The sequence below is a fragment of the Malaya genurostris genome, chromosome 2 (assembly GCF_030247185.1).
Source record: "Malaya genurostris strain Urasoe2022 chromosome 2, Malgen_1.1, whole genome shotgun sequence".
Taxonomy (NCBI): domain Eukaryota; kingdom Metazoa; phylum Arthropoda; class Insecta; order Diptera; family Culicidae; genus Malaya; species Malaya genurostris.
In genome coordinates, this window is record NC_080571.1 from 210,891,790 (window position 1) to 210,910,883 (window position 19,094).

Genomic DNA, 19,094 nt, shown 5'->3' on the forward strand with positions numbered 1-19,094 from the left:
TAAAATTTGAATATTACAGGTGACTTAATTTCTCATACGATGTTATTCATAAAGACCTAATTTGTCAAATGACGGAAAATTTCATTTTTAATGACTTAATGTTAGAATAGTTTGAATTTTATTGGTTTCTTGCATTCTGCTATCAGGTGCGACTGTATGAATTTAAGTGCACCTTTTACCGGCCAAACAGATGCATGCTTCTGTGACTCAGTCGATTATCAGACGAACTTGCGATCCAATGATTCTCGGTTCAAATCGCGGTGGGTTGCTACAAAATTCTTTTTTTTATTTCAATGAATTTCATGTCATGGAGTTTTAGACACAATATTAAATGTTCTTCCACGTAAATTTGCGTGAACTGCGACGTTCCATTTATGTGCATCTAATAAGATTTAAGTGTGTAGCGGTTGGATTTACCTCACTATTCAGAGATCGGATTCGCCCCACCGCGTTATTTTCATTACGTAATTAGAAAAAAAAATTGCCACCATTTTGATTATTAACACGAGTACCCTAATATTAGTTTGCGTAGTGCTTCCAATTTTCGACATCAGCTTCCCCCCACGGTTATCCTATAGTTTTTACAGCGCTCAATCGATTTCCTACAATTTCCTCTTGAACACCATTTTTGTGCAGTTAATAATTTCCGAACTACAATAACTAGAAGGAAAAACTACTCAATTTAACAATAATCTCCGATTTATAAATTTCGTGTCACAATTTAAAAAACGACTGTTTCTAGAAGAAGAGTTACTATAAGTAAATTTTTTAATTAATTTATTGAATGGTTTGTCATATTGAATTCGTGTGCAAAGTTCTCCCCTCCCAATCGGAGCAAATTGATCCTGATTTTGCTACCTTTTCTACTGTACTCTACTGTTACGTGTGCCTTTCATATCTGACTTATTCTCGACCAGTATGGGACACGACAGCGGAAGTTGTCTGATCGCTTTGACTCAGTTAAACGTCAATTGATTCCTGTGACTTCGGAAAAAAACAGTAGTTCGCTCTTCGCACTGTGGCACTGTACCAAACGAACCAACTGAAACAAATAACGATTACCAACATCGTAGATGACAGCATAACAAGTACAAATTAGTACAAAGCTACATGAACATTGCAGATCTTCTTAAAGGAGAAAAAAAACGATATTGTCGATTTGTTGACGCCATGACGACAGAGACATTGCTGCTGAGTTCGATGAAACAAAATAATTATGTTAATTGTCGAAACATAGCTGCATGAATCCCACAGCCAAACTTCAAACCAATCAAGACTGACGTCACTCAAATAAAACTGCCAGAAAAATGGAGGCCTAAAATATAATACATGGTGCATAGAAACAACAATACTAAAACAAATCATAACAATGGATTTAACAAGTGGCTAACACGATAACCCTTAAGTTCCTTGGCAGTCTACTCTAGTCTCGAAAAAGTTTCTTGTTCCATAACAGATCTATTTCCTCGATCTTTCCTTTTCACTTTCTCTCTCACTCACACACACACTCACAATCTTTTTCTCTAGGACTTCTGTCTTCATCACTAAATGTTCCTACCGAGCTGTGTCACTGTGATTGTTTTTTGTGTTCGTTTTCCATATTTTCTTTCTTTTTTATCTCTTATCCGCAGTTACATCCGCAGTGATATTCCATCAAAGAGCTTTATCATTACCAAGCGCCACCCCCATGCTAAGCCATTCTCCCCACAGTAACTCGACCTCCCATCACATGGCGGCGCAAAAGTCCTCCCAGAGCGTTCTAGGCACCAGTAGTAGCAATGTTAGTAGTAATCCCAGCACGAACGGCAAACCCGGCGGCGGAGGTGGTGGGGGGTTCTACGGTAAGAATGCAACCGGGGGGATCCTGGTCAGCTCGTTGCAGCCGGTTCACCAGCGGACCCGATCGTTGCCACTGACGGAGGAAAGTGCAATACGCGTCACAAACAACGGGCCGCCTCATCATCACCAGTATTTACCGGGCGCCAATCGCAAACATCAGCAATTGTCCAACTTATCGATGGCATCGCTTAAGTGCACCTGTCTGGCCGGACTGCCCGCCGTTGTCGTTGGGAACAGCAGCAGGACAAGCCACTATAATTTATGCCCCCTACACGGTTCTGGCAGCAATACGACAACAATATCGACTTCTGTCTCGGCGTCGTCCACTCAGCAGGACTATGAAAATATGAATAAATCATGCTCCTATCTGCCATCCATGTCCCCCCCGACGGGCCAGCTGGGTGACAACCAGCATTACTACAGCAATCACTCATTCGAAGGTAGTACCGATACTAATCCTCCCAACCCGGCAATCGCCATCCCGTCACGCAGTTCAATGGAGAGCATTATCGAAGATCAAAAATACCTTCCGATGGACATGAAGAAGCCTCTTCCTCCTACCAACCACGGCAGCAACCAGCAGCAACAGCCAGAAACGGAGGAGTCCAGAAATCAAACGCCGAATCTTCAGTTCATTAGCCGATTGCTGCGGAGCACCAACATCCAAACGATTAATAATAACAGCAAACTGGTCGCATTGAAAATGGCCACCGCAAACATCGCACCCACAATCACTAGTAATAGTAGTAGTAGTAGTGGTAGTGGTAATTGTAGTAGCTCTTGCACCAATAGCCAAAACACAACCGCGGCCTGTAGTGGAAGCTGCAACTATACATACTGCGGTAGTACCGGTGCCCCGTTGCCGTTGGTTAATTCCCCCGGTTCGCCTCCGACCACGCTGCGTCCCCGTAGTGGTCGCAATGGCGCCAACTCGAGGCGAAGTATGTATTTTGTATTGTTTTTGTTGTTGCAAATTATCCCTTTTATTTCATTATTAGTTAGTGTAATGTTTCCTTCTTTTCCCCCCAAAACCCATTTGCATTGTTTCCCTGCTATTTCCTGCACTTTCCTACCTATTTATCATATTACAAATTTGAGTAAGGGTATGTATTCACGTGTATGCTCTTAGCACGGTTACGATGTGCACAAGTAGGATTAACTTGATGTAATTTGTCTGTTGAGTGGGTTGGTTGTGCACCCCAAGCTCAGTGTGAACTGTTGTATTGTTTGTGAATGAGTGTGTATTTTGATATTTGTACGTGCTAAACAAGCGGTGCTGTGAGTATTTTTGATGTGTGAATAATTACGGGCCTCGAGTCCAAGGAGAGTCAACAACAATTACATCCATTAATCCAAATGGGGGCATAATTTCCACTCATGTTGTAATCTGTGTTAAAGATTGTCAACATTGCGTAACTCAATTAGGCGTCATTAGGCGCTGAGTATGTTGCTTTTGATAATTTGTTCATCTTATAATTCGTTCATCTTATAACGATGAGAATGATGGTCTTGCAACAGTGAAAACTATTCATATAAGGTATGAAATAAGAGGGAGGACACATCAAGTATGGTTGAAAACTAGCAACGTTTTTAATATTATCAAAAAAAAACTTAAAACTCTGATACGGGTTGAGTCCCGAGAATTCGATCTATTAACGAATAAAAAGTACGGGTGTGTAATGTCAGATACATAACTGGATGTCGTGAATACGAATAAAACTGACACTCTTTCTTTATACTTTCGAATGACAATTAGTTGATCGATTGTGTGAATCTTGCAAGCTTTCCTCTTTTTCACTACTACTTGAAACGATATTCTTAAACTAAAGTACAGGTTAGTTACATTAATCATTCTGACACTAAATTAAATATTACGATATATATAGTATAGTTCTTAATGATAAAATAATGGTGGTTCTGAAAGGAACCTTTCATTAATGGCTTCTAAGTCGGTGCTATGCATTTTATATAGCAAATCAGCAGAAAGTTGTACTACAAACTACAAGTGGTTGAAAAATGGGCCGTATACAGTATAGTGAAGAAATTTTCGCATAATTCTTTGGGTATACAATTATTGTTCTAAATAGAACTATACAGAATTTTGATGTCAATCATTTCGTTTCGGATCTAAATATTTCAATGAAAAAAGTTATCAAAATGCCGTACGAGATAAATTTCTGGCATTCAGAAGGGCCAAATTGTGTAATTCTCTAAGATATTAAACACTGATGCGAATTTTGCACTGCGAAAATTGCACAAAGCTTATCAAATTACCTAATAATTAAATTTTTACTCTGAGGTGGTAATGTTGATCTTAGTTTATTGTGCGAAATCTACCGTTTATTCAGAATAGAGCATTAAACTTGGTTTGATACCATTTTGCAAATGCCTGGAAATAACAAATAAAGTATCCAAAATAATAGTACTCGATCGCTATACATTCTAGTACTCGAGAAATCAACATTACACTGGTTTCTGTTAAAAAAATGTTGATCCGAAAAAACCTAACTTTACCCAATTTCACACATTTCTGAAGATTTTCCATGTTTAATCGTAGTTTACACTAACAAAAGTAGTAGTAATCACTTTGAAATCGATTTTCTTCTACTCCGAGTGTACTTTTATTGCTGATATCTAATTGTACTATTGAATAAACGATAAAAATGTTGCAAATCACTACTGCCGATATGAAAATTTCCGAAAGAATCCTCCTTTTATTGGTTCCATTTTTCATTGGCAGGTGTCGCTACCGGTAAATCAGCTTTGCGACAATGTGCCAAATGAGAGTTGCTACCTGAGCGTTTGAGGTTTTAACCACGCAGAAGGTGCACTCTCCGTCGCTGTTGGTTGATGATATCACTCCCTCGACGACCGGAAAGCAAATGATAAATCATTCTCACGACATCTGCTTCCATCCAACACACAAGAAGAAATGATCGATTTTCGACCACGGTTCGCCATTTATACGCATTCAGATGAAGATATGTGCCTGACTACCTCAAAATCATCGTCCTTGCGGGAAAAAGCCAAGCAAAAGTAAAGAGTTTTCCGCGTTGGTTTCAAAGTTTTAGAAAACTTCATTTTTGAGTTGTTTGTGGTTATCTCACACTGTTCAAAATAATATCCTAAATTCCTGATCATATTTTTGATGAAATGGCGAAAGAATTATGTTGCTGCCCTTAATACAAGTCGAGATATTCACGATTAAGTTCTGCCCATTGTTCCATATGACTAGTTTTGAAAAGGTACCCCATAGTAAAGTAAGTCGTATTCACGACAAAAACCAAAATTGTGGCAAAACATTCAGGCTCAAGAACTTGTATGTAATAAACCAGATTCGACCAGAATTTTCTAAAATTGTTTGGTGCATATAAAAATTGTAATTCGAGATTCACAATTTACTCTACGAAATGTATTCCAATGATTTACTTTTATCAGCACCCAATGAGAGAACAAGCTGGAAAAACGGCTGATGGATAAAATAGCAGGATTAAATTTTTGCAAAAAAAAATAAGCACAGATACGAGAATTGCCTTTTCCTATCCTATCGTTTTGTTGAATAATCTACTTTAAATGTGAGAATATTATGTTGATAACGGAGCTGGTGTACCAAATTCGGTTGTTTCCCCCTTTTATCACAAATTTTCATTTCGGCTATTTCATTCATCAGTCTGTTTTTTCAGTCTGTTCTCTTGTTGGGCACTGATAGAAGTTTTCTCAAGTAGCAAATGTAACTTATTGAAATTTCAAGATGTTCAACAATCGTTTTAGAATTGTTATTTATGTTAGAAATGTTCAGAAAGATTTCTAAATATATTAAAATTGGTTGTGTAACATATCACTGGTAAGTTTTACAATACTACCGAAAAAGTCACTGTAGAATAACTATAAGTACATCTAAAACAATTGTGCAGCAAATCACAAACTAGTTCATGTTTCACTAGCAGTTATAGAAGTTCTGCAAAAATTTTTACGTCGTCATGTAAAGAGGAAGTAACTATAACAATTATGCAACTGATGGAAAAAAATTCCAACGGCTGTCATAATTGTAACGAACATAATATTGTCGAAATTGCTATAAATCTCTTGTGGAAGAAAAATTAGCGAAATGATGCCCTCCGCAAGGCGAAAAATGATAAGCCGTGCTGAAAACCTTGCTGTAAAAAATATTTTTATGCTGAGTCCGCATAATTTTGGTTGTGTCATGAATTCTTAGGTCAGTGTGTGGAGTTTTCTTCAGTTTTAGAAAAACAATGATTCATGACATGAGAATATTATCATAAAAGTTGCAGAAATACAGCAATGAAAACAAAAATCCATCAGATAATTTGTATTCGGTTTTCATCTCGCGAAAAAAAAATAAGCAGACCTGACATCGCTTTCATAAAATATCAAAACGTAGCTTTGGGCGAATCAAAACTGTTGGTTTCCAAATTGTAATTAATTGATTAGGCAATTGATTTCTGATGAAAAGAATATCTGCTTTATTTTCTTCTATATCGACATTTCAAGGGGCATATTGCATCATTGTTGTGGGGCGTATTGTCTCTTTTTTTATTCAATAATATAATATATTTTTAGCAAACTGCTTAAGCTCTAAGATGACAAGGGTATTTTCTAATCTTAATTAACGACTAACTTAAAACTAGAATAGTATTATTAGATTATGTCGTCTCGGATTTTTGAAAATCCAGCTTCTATGGCCGCTTCCTTCGGTTCGTGTGGGTCCCGGCAGGGGGCCTGCAAACTGGTCATCGACTGGAGCGGTTTTCCGTGGGCGGTGATGTTACGGAAGAGAATGAAAAATAAAGTAAATATTGTGGAAAGCGAGGTAAACGTATTGTATCTTGTTGCGGGGCATACCACTGATTTGTTGTGAGGCATATTATACGGTTGCTGGAGCATTATGCCTACGGCAAGCGAAAAAAATGAGAATGTGGTCGTTTTGAAAAATGTGTTTATATCAATCATTGAAAATTATGTTACTCAGGCGTTTTGCAAAGAAGTACCTACATTCTCGAAGAGAATATATTAGTACATTTAGAAATAACTCAACGTTTTCTTAAGGGGGGCATATTACCACCTACTTTACCCTAAATTATTGCTCCGTTCCCTTTTCTCTTATTGTTTAGAAAACGATAAGTCGACGTTTCGGGTTATCTTATTGACTATTTCCCTTGTGGTCAGGCCCGATTTTACAATATACCGAATAAGCAGTTAGGTAACATTACTATACAAAAATATATACAAATGGGCAAAAACGATAAAAGAAATGGTTTGTTTATAATCCATTTTAGCATAATATTTTGTAAGCATTTGTAGTATTATCATGTTATAGCTTTACAGCAAAATACTGTTCAAAATTATTTGAGCGTACTCATCCAACTGTTTTATCGACAGTGTCAAAAGGGACAGGGAAAAAACATTATAAATGTTTTGCGTTACTCTTGTTTCATTCACTTAACGTTGATTTCAACTTTATCGATAAATGTAAAGCTACTAATGGATTGGATTGTATCCTAGAGAAGACCTGCCGCTTTATCCAATTGAGCTGTATTCGAGTTAGTCATGCATTTTTTGGCATAATATTTTCCACATTTGTGCCACTTAACAGAAATTACAAACATCAGTAGTTTATTGTAACGGTTTGTACTAAGTGAAAAATTATCCTCGTGTGTAATGTAGAGTTGGAAGAAAATGCACCAAAACCTTAATTTATGCGCCTTATGTATGTATATATGCATTTAGATGGGCACGTATATGTGCATATATGTATATTTATTTATACATGTATAGATTGGTAAAGTGAATGTGATTATGTATATGTATAAACATATATATATATATATATATATATATATATATATATATATATATATATATATATATATATATATATATATATATATATATATATATATATATATATATATATATATATATATATATATATATATATCTATATATCTATATATCTATATATCTATATATCTATATATCTATATATATCTATATATATATATATATATATATATATATATATATATATATATATATATATATATATATATATATATATATATATATATATATATATATATATATATATATATATATATATATATATATATATATATATATATAATGCAGAGATCATTCTTTGTAATCGCATCACGTAAGAACGGATGGACGGATTGAGATGCTTTTTTTTTGTTTGATCAGTTTTTACCCCCACCGGGTTCGTACATCAAAAAAATTAGGAAACCTTAAATGAAAAATTAAATTTTCCACTGTAAAAGTCGCCAATGATTGCTAGATCATCGATAGGTGTTTGGCGCAAAACGAGTTGCATAAGTGTTTGGCCGTCGAAGAAAAGAATACTAGATCGTTGAACGTACATTATTGATTGCCAAATGATTCAATGATGGAACTCGTATGAGTGTTCTAGCTATACCGTAAACATGATCAAAAGTTCACATACTGTTTACCAGAAGATGCATTGTGTGCAATGTAATCAGTTAGTTGTTTATTGTTGGCCATTGTAGGCGTGAGTTGAACAAATCACCTTATAAATAAAGCGATTTTTGTACGAACCAATGATAAGATGCTGCTGTTTAAATAATGAGATCAATCATAGAGGTTTGGTTTGAATTTAGCATGCTGAAGTTCGTTCGCGTCGGGTAAATTCTGGTGGATTGAAAACCATTAGTTGTGAGATTTTATGCATTGAATCGAACGATAAACTGCATACTGGTACAATCACTCCTCATCTTCACTCCTCTATAACAGAAGAGCTGCACATTATTTTCATATAAAACTTTCTGATGTAGATTCTCAGTGCCGAACTTCACCATTCATTAATTGTAGGTGGGGTACTAAACAAAATTATGTGGTGTTGACTAATGAGATGACTATTGATAAAACTATTAAACGAATGCAGTGTTCATGTAAAAGTTAATGGATACAATATTTAAAAGAATGGTAACTTGAACTTTCGAATGTCCAAGAATTACTCATTTTATCATTCGATTTTTTAACAATATCAAACTAACCATAGTACTCAAGGAGGAGTAAGGATTTGAAGATAAAGTGCGAAAAATTCGACGTGACAAGGTTCATTTAAGTAAGAAGAAGATTTCTCGCATCTAAACTTTTACCGTCTACCAGAGCAGTCGAACTTAGCGATGCGAAACATCCGAGTCTCTGATATGTTAAAAAAAAAATTTTTTTTTTGCCCACCACACTCCCCCACACCAAAAAATACATTAATACATACATTAATAGTAAAAATAAAGTTTTATCGCTAAATTGTTAATGGAAATTTTTTCCTGTGATTGTCACGCTACGAACATTCATCAAACACGATTAAATAATATCACCAGACTAGCGATATAAAAGGTGATTTTTTTGAGGTTAGGATTTTCATGCATTAGTATTTGCTCAGATTTTTTGAGGTTATGATTTTCATGCATTATTATTTGCTCAGTATGCTCTGACATTTCATCATGAATAGACTTACTAACGAGCAACGCTTGCAAATCAGTGAATGGGCCCTAGAAAAGTTGGCAGAAAATCCGCTTTTTTATCGACAAATTTTGTTCCGCGATGAGGCTCATTTCTGGTTGAATGGCTACGTAAATAAGCAAAATTGCCGCATTTGGAGTGAAGAGCAACCAGAAGCCGTTCAAGAACTGCCCATGCATCCCGAAAAATGCACTGTTTGGTGTGGTTTGTACGCTGGTGGAATCATTGGACCGTATTTTTTCAAAGATGCTGTTGGACGCAACGTTACAGTGAATGGCGATCGCTATCGTTCGATGCTAACAAACTTTTTGTTGCCAAAAATGGAAGAACTGAACTTGGTTGACATGTGGTTTCAACAAGATGGCGCTACATGCCACACAGCTCGCGATTCTATGGCCATTTTGAGGGAAAACTTCGGAGAACAATTCATCTCAAGAAATGGACCGGTAAGTTGGCCACCAAGATCATGCGATTTGACGCCTTTAGACTATTTTTTGTGGGGCTACGTCAAGTCTAAAGTCTACAGAAATAAGCCAGTAACTATTCCAGCTTTGGAAGACAACATTTCCGAAGAAATTCGGGCTATTCCGGCCGAAATGCTCGAAAAAGTTGCCCAAAATTGGACTTTCCGAATGGACCACCTAAGACGCAGCCGCGGTCAACATTTAAATGAAATTATCTTCAAAAAGTAAATGTCATGTACCAATCTAACGTTTAAAATAAAGAACCGATGAGATTTTGCAAATTTTATGCGTTTTATTGTTTAAAAAAGTTCTCAAGCTCCTAAAAAATCACCCTGTATATATTTACATATACGTGGATATATGGTCACATATATACATATAAAAGGCCCGTCAATTGAGGTTTTGGTGTACATATTTTATATATTCGACAAACTAATGATTAATCAACCGAACGTGTAGAGGTAATCCAAAAATCTGAATTGGTTAGGACTATTTATAAATGCAATATGCACAAGAAGCAATGAGTGTAATATTCACATTTAACAATGTATATTTATGATGGGTCGCTATTGATGTATTGTTGCTATATTTGGAAAAATAAAATAGATGTTAGTTTCCATAGAAGATAGTGCTACTCTGAATGTGGATTAGAATAATCCAGTTTGACTGATGCGAAATAAAACTTTTGAATTCGCTCATTTATTACAGTAGGTGTTTGGAGCATTATTAAATAATGCTATATCAAACTATACTACAACGATAATAGCCATAGTGAATTCATGTCATATGGTTCAGCAGAAGACCTTTATAATTACTTTAAACATCTACAATTTTTTGTTACTACAGCTTATTATAAAATAACCATATATACTGCAACAACAAATCATATCATCTGTGTACAATACTTCGTAGTTGGACAAAAACCGTGTTTATCATTAAATCAAACACATACCATAACAAATGAGGTTACCACAACACAAAAGATTTTTATATAATTTGAACTATACCAGTTGCCATTTTTAATTAAACGGGAAGGCATTTCTTTGATATACTAATTTTCTCAAAAGAGTCACTTTACGGACATGCCGTCGATTTGAAACGATTAAAAAAATCAAATGTAGCATTGCGAAGATCGAAAATGTTGCTTCCCGACTGCTATCAATTGATTACGTAAATAATTTCTGATACGAATAATATTTCTTTTATCTACGTTTCTTCTATATCTATATTGTTGTGGGGTATAATGTTTCTTGTTGTGGGACATATTGAATTGTTGTGGGGCATATCATACGGCTGCTGGGGCAAATGAAGAAATCAATCAAATCGCATCACTTCTAGCGAAATCATTAAAAATTATGTTCCGCAGGCGTATTGCAATGCAATACCCACATTTTGTAAGAAAATATATAAATACGTTTAGAAATATTTCAATGTTTTCTTAAGGGGATCATATTATAACACTTTATCCTATAACAATGTTGAGATGAACAAAAAACGCCGGTGTTTCCGTGATCGAGGTGTACTACGATCGATTGCAAGTATTGTGATATAACTCAGGTAACCAGTAAGCACTAATAATGGTATTAAAATAGCCTTTTATGAGCACCAAAAATGTTTATAGCTCTATATCTGCAATCTGAAAGCTCATCTGTTGTAAATCAATCAGAATTCAGCTTTCAGCATGCACACTAGCCATAAATAAGCATTATCTATGAATAGTCGTATATTTTGCCAAAGCCGGTTTTAATCGCTCGTTCCACCAGTAGACCGGTGGTCTGTTGGTCCTCGGTTGGGCCTTTCTAGACATGGTCGCGTCACACGCCCGTGACAAGATAGCGACCAACTCGTCCCCTCTCAGGCTCGCGTTGTGCTCCTCTCGTCCCCTCTCAGGCTCGCGTTGTGCTCCTCCAATTCAAGGGCAGCGCAAAACGTTTCGCGATCGAAGTTGGCTACCTTCCACGACAAAGTTTTGGGAGTATTACTCCTCCTTGTGCTTCTCGCCAATTGACCGATCGTGTAGCGAATGGCTAGATGGTCGCTATGGGTCTAGCCACCATCAACTCTCCAATTAAGATCTACGGCTAGGCGACATCAATGCCCCATTCCGCCACTGACTGGTACAGCAGTTGCTGGCCAGCTGCACAGTGATTTAGATTCAGCCGTGCTACTTGCATTTTGTTTTACTCCCTCCACTTGTTGGACAAGTAGGTCCGCCTATGACATGGTTTGTTTCCCTCTTCTTGTTCGCGCATAGCATGCAACGTGGCGTTCTTTCACATGATACGCCTTGTGCCCCTCGCCGCCGCAACGTTTGCAGAGGTTGCTCCGGTCTGGGCCTTTGCAGTCCCACGACTTATGGCCAGGTTCGAAACACCCGAAGCACATGTCAACCGCCGGCGGTTGGTAAGCGTCACTGGGCATACCGAGCATCCGACCTTTAGCCTGCCCACTTTGAGGACCTTGTTAGCATCCGTGGCCGATAGCTTGAATGTAGCTATCTGGGTGCCCTGTGGTCCATTCCTCATACGGATGGATTCCCGTGGGACATCCACACCTCCTTGCTCCTTGATGGCCATGGCCAGTTCTTCTGCGGTGGCGATTTCATCCAACCGTACTGGAGTGCAACCTCGCTACGCAGGGCTCTAACTTCGGCCGTGTCGCCCAAGACTTTTTGGGCCAACGCAATAAGCTCCGTTCCGCCCACCTGTGCTCCTTTTTTTAGCTCGAGCAGCATCTCTCCCGTTTTCGTGCGACGGATGCTGCAAACCTCTTTGCCAAGCTCGGCTAGCTTCGCCTCACTCCGCATGGTCTTGAGCACATCGGCGTACTTTTCTTTGTCGGCCTTAACCAACAAAGCCTCGCCTTTGTCCCTAGTCCTCCTCCCGGGAATGGGCCCAGCATCTTTTGGGACCCTTTTTTTCTTGGCGACCTTCACCCATGGATTCTCGCCGGGTTCGCTTACATGGCTCGGATCCGGGGGTCGAGTGCCGAGGTTTGGGTTGAGCCCCTCGCCACGTTCCTTCGCCCCATCATTACCGCCATGCACTTTACTCCTTTTGGCCTTGGGAGTCAGGCGTTTACTTCCTGGAGAATCCCTGGCGCGTTTCCGGCGCTGTTTATTCCGCTCAATCGTGAGCCGGAGCACATAGTCGACCGCCTCCTGTTTTTTATCGATATAGAAGGTGAAGGGCTCTGTTTAAGAACACTTCTTCGACTTTCCGCCACCCTCTAGCCGCATTAACAACGCCTCTTGGTTCCCCCTCCTGCGTGAATTCAATAATCGCGTCGAGTTGTTCTATGACCGCTGTCATACTCGGCTTGACTACTTCCTTCGCTTGCTCCCGGGACTCAGGCCGGTCCACTGGTTTGACATGGGCATTGCTGTCGCTCGTCCCCTCAGTTACCGCCTCGCTCTCCTCTCTCGCACCCGTTTTGGATGGCGACCTCCTCAAACCCCCTTTTGCGAAAGAGTTTATCTCCTTACTCGACGCCGATGTTGATGGTGTAGAACTCATATTTATAAGGGTCCCCCTTATGGCTACCGTCAAACCCAGCCGAAAGTAGTCGCTATCATGATCCCATGGTTACCTATGCGGTGCAGTAAGGCTATGCGAGGGTTGGCTTTACGCTCAGAGCCGGATCAGCGCAAATCAGGAAAAGGGCATCTGAACCTACTTCCACCCAGTCATCCCCACCAGGTGGCTGAAAATGAGACGGCGTGCCATAAGGCCTGCCACGGTTTTATGGGACGGAAGGCAGCTGCGGCATTAGCCTTCTCGCCATTTCGAGCCGGTTCCACCCTGCTTTACTGAAGGAGTAGACTACCGCAACTGTCAGCCCTAGCTTCTCTATATATTCCGATCTACCGTATCGTATCCATGGATGGTGTAGTAGCCAGTATACCATAGTTAGGACCTCACTGGCGTTAGTCCTAACGTGCCGAGTCGGCATTCCTGCTGGGCCTGTGCACTTTGAGCGGCACACGATCGCTTTAGTAGGAGTTGCTTACGGATACATGCAGCATTTTATAGAGGATTAGCAGAGCCCACTGCCAAACCACACCACATCCTAGGCAAGCCCTACAACTCGCGGTTGCCGGGGGAGGGGTCGTCAAGCCCTTAGACATAGTCCCTGCTGCCCCAAACTGTTCTGAGACTATGAAAATGCTTAAGAGATGTTCCACGATCCAAGAACTACTTGGAGTATTGTCCTTAGGGACTACACTGTGTCACAGCAAGAACTAAAACGGCTAATACATTTCTGTTGGTGGTTCATACTTTTAGAGCTACACATTGCTTACTTGTCTATTTATAACTGTTCCAAGTAGATTCCCAGTCGTTCCAGAACTTCAGTGAATACAGGTCTTAAGATCTATCCGAGCATTCAGCAGTCTATGTATAATTTTTGAATGCTACTCATATCCGTAGAGCTACATACTGCTTACTTATGTATTTTGATCTTTTCTCGGAACATTCCCAGTCGTCCAAGAACTACAGTGAAAACTGGTCTTAAGATCTACACGAGCATTCAGTAGTTTATGTATAATTTTCCAATGTTGTTCATAATCGTAGAGCTATATACTGCTTACTTGGGTATTTTGATGTTTTCTCGATCAAAAATTAATCTGTGGTAACACGAATATGTACCGAGAACGATAAGTTCGTTACTGCCCTTATTCTTAAGGGCTGAACTCCAGGTAAGTTTTGGATGACCTAGAGAAATCACAACTATTATATTGATCGCATGTGGTATCACGAATGTGGACCGAGAACGATAAGTTCGTTACTGCACTGTGTTACTCCAAGTAATATTTGGATGAACCAGCACTTCCTAATACTTCGTCGCAATGATTCCATAAAATGATTGATACACAAAAAAGTATAGACCACAATCAATAAACTCGCTAAAGTCATCGGTTACATTGGTAGACCTTAAGGCTTGTTCCGAGGAGATTTTGGATGAGTGATTTCTTCTACAGATCTTATCACAGTATGGCAATTTTCTGCCCTACCAGTACATGCCACACTTAATAGTCATACAAAAGTCACCCGTTAGATGATTATATACAATATCCGATTCCAAGAGAATTCTTGGATGCCAAAGATCTTATTTAGATTCTTCGAAACTAAACAATCTAGTACTACACTATTTATTTATTTATTTACAATCAATCAACAGACACAATTTGGTCCTAATGATAATTCCTAATAATATTCAGAAAATTTGTACGTATTCTGCTTCGTGACACATTAAAATCATACCCAAATGAAACGCGGTTGAACGATCTCTGTAAACCAATAATAGAACCGTTTGCGCCATAGTTGGTACGTCGTTTAGGAAGTCGAAGAAAAGCACTGTTGCGGAGAGCTCTGGGTCGCACATTAATATTAATTTCGTTGAGCAAAACGGGACAGTCGATCCTACCGTTGAATATATCTGCTATTATCAAAGCGCGTGATAATTCTCGTCGCACTTGTAATGTGTCGAGACCCATTAATAACCCGCGACTTTCATAACTAGATAGTTGATGAGGATCGGTCCACGGTAATCGGCGAAGAGCGAAGCGAACAAATCTGCGCTGTATTCCCTCAATTCTATGAGCACCGTTCAGGTAGCATGGGTTCCAAACTGCCGAGCAATATTCGAGAGTTGAACGAACAAGCGAGCAGTAAAGCGATTTTAGACAGTGTATGTCTGTAAAGTGCTTAGTTATTCTCATTAAGAATCCTAAGCTACGGGAAGCTTTAGCTACAATGTAACTGATGTGATGCTTGAATGTAAGTTGTTCATCGAGATAGACGCCAAGATCCTTAACGCTAGTAGATCTTCCAATCAAGGATCCATCCAGAAAGTATTCGACATGCAATGGCATTTTTCTCCTCGTGAACGTAATGGCCGAGCACTTGTCTGGATTTACAATCATACGGTTAACTTTACACCAATCTGCGAAGATTAACAATTGCATCTGGAGAAAGGCTGCGTCTTCTAAGTTGCGGATGATGTGATAGATCTTGACATCATCAGCAAACGATAAGCGAGGACCTTCCAAGGCAAAATTGACATCATTGAACTACAGTAAAAATATTAACGGTCCTAGATGACTTCCCTGTGGTATTCCGGATGATGCGAGGAACTCTCCGGAAGTATGATCGTCAATTTTAACTGCTAAACGACGATTCCTAAGATACGACTGCAACCAACGGAGAATGTTTGAACTGAATCCAAGTCTGTCCAACTTAGCAACCGTGATGTCGTGGTTGATTATATCGAAAGCGGAGGAAAGATCTGTGTAGATAACGTCCGTTTGTAAACCGTTAGACATTGCATCAAACACATAAGACAAAAACGATAGTAAGTTTGTGGTTGTTGAGCGGTTAGGCATGAAACCGTGTTGAGTATCGACGATATATTGCTTGCAGTGATTAAAAGTTGGTGTCAGTATAACCTTTTTTAAAAGTTGGTGTCAGTATAACCAATTTGCAGAGGGGAGCGATTACTCCACGCGAGCACTTTTTAAGAATAACTGCCGGTATTTCATCAGGGCCTGGAGAATATGAGGCTTTCATTCCTACAATTGCCGTCCGTATTGAGTCTTCGTCAATATTGATGCAGTTCAATGAGTTATTAGACAGGGGAACGTTAAGTGCTGCGGCACCAATTTGCTGCTGAGTCAGGATTTCATTTGAAAAAACCCTAGAAAACTTTTCCGCAAACATCTGGCAGATTTCCTGTGTGCACGAACCAGTACGATCTCCAAAGCTCATTGACGAGGGTAACCCGAATTCTTTCCTTTGCTCATTCACATGTTACCAGAAATACCTTGGATTTGACTTCAGTTTTCGTTGAACGTTGTTCAAGTAGTTGGCATGGCAGCGCTTAACGGTTTTCTTATACAACTGATTTATCTGCACGTAGTGATTACGCAGGGAAAATCCTCCATGTTTAGAATACCTCTTTAGAGCGGCTCTTTTTTTTAGAGCGGCGCGTAAATGAAATAAAAAATCGCGTTATTTCAAATAAAGTGCGTAAAAAAAGTCGCGTAAATTGAGGTTTTAGTGTATCCATTTTACCTTTGACAGTTGATTGTCTTAAATCATATGCTGATGGAATCTGTTTGGGAGTTTACTACACAATTTGTTCATAGAAATATGCGTTTAATACTGTACTATACAATACTGGAGAGTTGATTTGAAATTCGATGAAGACGTTGGAATACTTTCGAAACTTTTCCCTCAGAGGTATAACAAATCTAGTTTGTTACGAGAGAAAGTATCTGTCGACCATACATAACACCCAAATTTTGAAATCAAATGTGTTTCGTATGCTATACAAAACGTTCAGCTTTACCACTCTGCACTCTCGCAAAGCAATGCTACCATCCATGCTACTAACCCTCATGCGATTCAGCCTCAATTGACCATCCATTTGCAGTGCCATGGACTGAGCATTTTTATTTTCGATTTTTTTTATTTTTTGCATTCATGCTTCATATTATTTTTCGCGCTTAATGATCGTCCAAAATCTCCGTGAGAAAATGAGGTTTGTTTTTTCGCACCAATACTCAAGTTTCCGTTTCGAACTATCCCATAGGCGTCGCCATATCCCGGGAACGCTGCGACAGTCTCCCGTCACGCAACCGAACGACCAGCGAAACCAGCACACACCAGCAGCAGGTGATCGTAAACAGTGGCGTGATGCCACCCCCTAGGACGATCCCGTCGGCTAGCTTCAACCGACCGCAATCGATGGTGGTCAGCCGACAGAGTAACAGTCATAGTCCTCCGGTGCATTCTTCTCCGCTCAGTCCACCGTCCACCGGTGCATGTTCTACCGGAAGCGACGGATCCTCGCTCAGCATCGACGAAACGGACAGTTTCGTCGGTTCACTTACACCGGACGAGGGGAATGGGTTTTCCAAGGTCATTAAGTGAGTCTCTTCTTGATGCCACCGAGTTCGAACCTCTCGAATGGTTTTTCATTAATAAAACAACTTTCTTTCTGTTGCATCATTCCCAGTGCTCCTCGCTCGGGTTGCTCGATCCCAGAGGAGAACTCCGACGAGTACATTCACAACTACGGCAGAATCAACCAGAGGCAATTTACGCAATATCGGTCAATGGACGAGTTCGGTAGTCATGTAAGTATAACTGCAATGTCCTTCCCCTTTTTTACGAACCCAATTACTTACTGCTTTGGTTTTAAAATTCAAAATTTAATACTGCTACTGAGGGTTGGAAACTGGAAGTGAAAATGCTCCGAATAACATCCAGTCTTCAGCTCACTCCAGCAGATAGAGTCATTGGTAGAATTTACTATTTCCGGAATGTGTTCTATTTTTCTTTCTATTCGACGCTTCAAAATCCCGATCCGAAACGAACAACTCGACCCATACAACAACCAAAATTCAAACCACTCACAAATCCGGCTGCCCGCATGATGAATTTGCTACTACAAAAACAATCCACCAAAATCAAATCATCGACAATAATTAAAAAACATCGAAATCAAACAAATTTAGCCAAGGCATAGTAATAACTCACTATCGCTTCCAATATCTCAGGCGATCAGAAGAGGCAGTCCAGCACCGTCCGGCAACGTGGCGGGTTCCATCGACGGCAGTGGCAGCAACTACATGGACATGTACAGCCCGTGTGGTAGCTCACCGGGCGATCCTTCCGGCAACGGTGGCTACATACCGATGTCTCCAGTTGCGGACTTCCCACGAAGGTAAGTTTTTTGCATACTTTTGTTGACGACAAGTGAAAATGTGTGCCTCCTGTTGAAGGTTATTCTGAACTTTTTATTGCTACTGCTAAGCTCTTAGTGCTACACGCAGAGAAATTGAGCATGTTTAAAATAACAAAACAGTTAGTAGTTTTTGATGTGGAACACATCTTTATTTTCTATATAGGGGTGCAAATCAGAAACTCAAGGAAAAATACACGTAGAAATGTGGTCAGGGTTTAAACACTTATAGCTCAGTCTATTTTGCTTCAATTATTAATATGATGATGAAATAATCTGATTGGAAATATTTCTAAGTTTCGATTTGAATGTATCAAACCACGTATTTTCAATTATATATGATTGAAATTTTGATTAGTAGCGAGCAGTGTCCTATTTTGTCTGCTAAAAATCTCCGGCATACCGGATTTCCCTGCCATAGACGACGGTTTTGAAGGAGTAAGCGATGTATCAAAGAGAAAGCATCGCTCTGATTAGTCAATCGATGCAAAAGCGAAGCTGTTTGAAGTACGCGAATCTATA

At 39.3% G+C, this 19,094-nt stretch overlaps 1 protein-coding gene across 16 annotated transcripts in view; it reads left to right on the forward strand.

Annotated features, from left to right (window-relative positions):
* Window positions 1-19,094, forward strand: part of LOC131427345 (insulin receptor substrate 1) — a 632,725-nt gene that overhangs the window by 597,460 nt on the left and 16,171 nt on the right. For 10 of the 16 annotated variants that reach the window (XM_058590444.1, XM_058590454.1, XM_058590446.1 and 7 more), the window contains 4 exons: window positions 1,632-2,780; window positions 17,418-17,754; window positions 17,844-17,964; window positions 18,346-18,554. In XM_058590444.1, the coding sequence (XP_058446427.1) occupies window positions 1,632-2,780; window positions 17,418-17,754; window positions 17,844-17,964; window positions 18,346-18,554 (1,816 nt within the window). The remainder of the gene's footprint in view (window positions 1-1,631; window positions 2,781-17,417; window positions 17,755-17,843; window positions 17,965-18,345; window positions 18,555-19,094) is intronic. The other 6 variants (XM_058590455.1, XM_058590457.1, XM_058590458.1 and 3 more) reach the window with 3 other exon arrangements.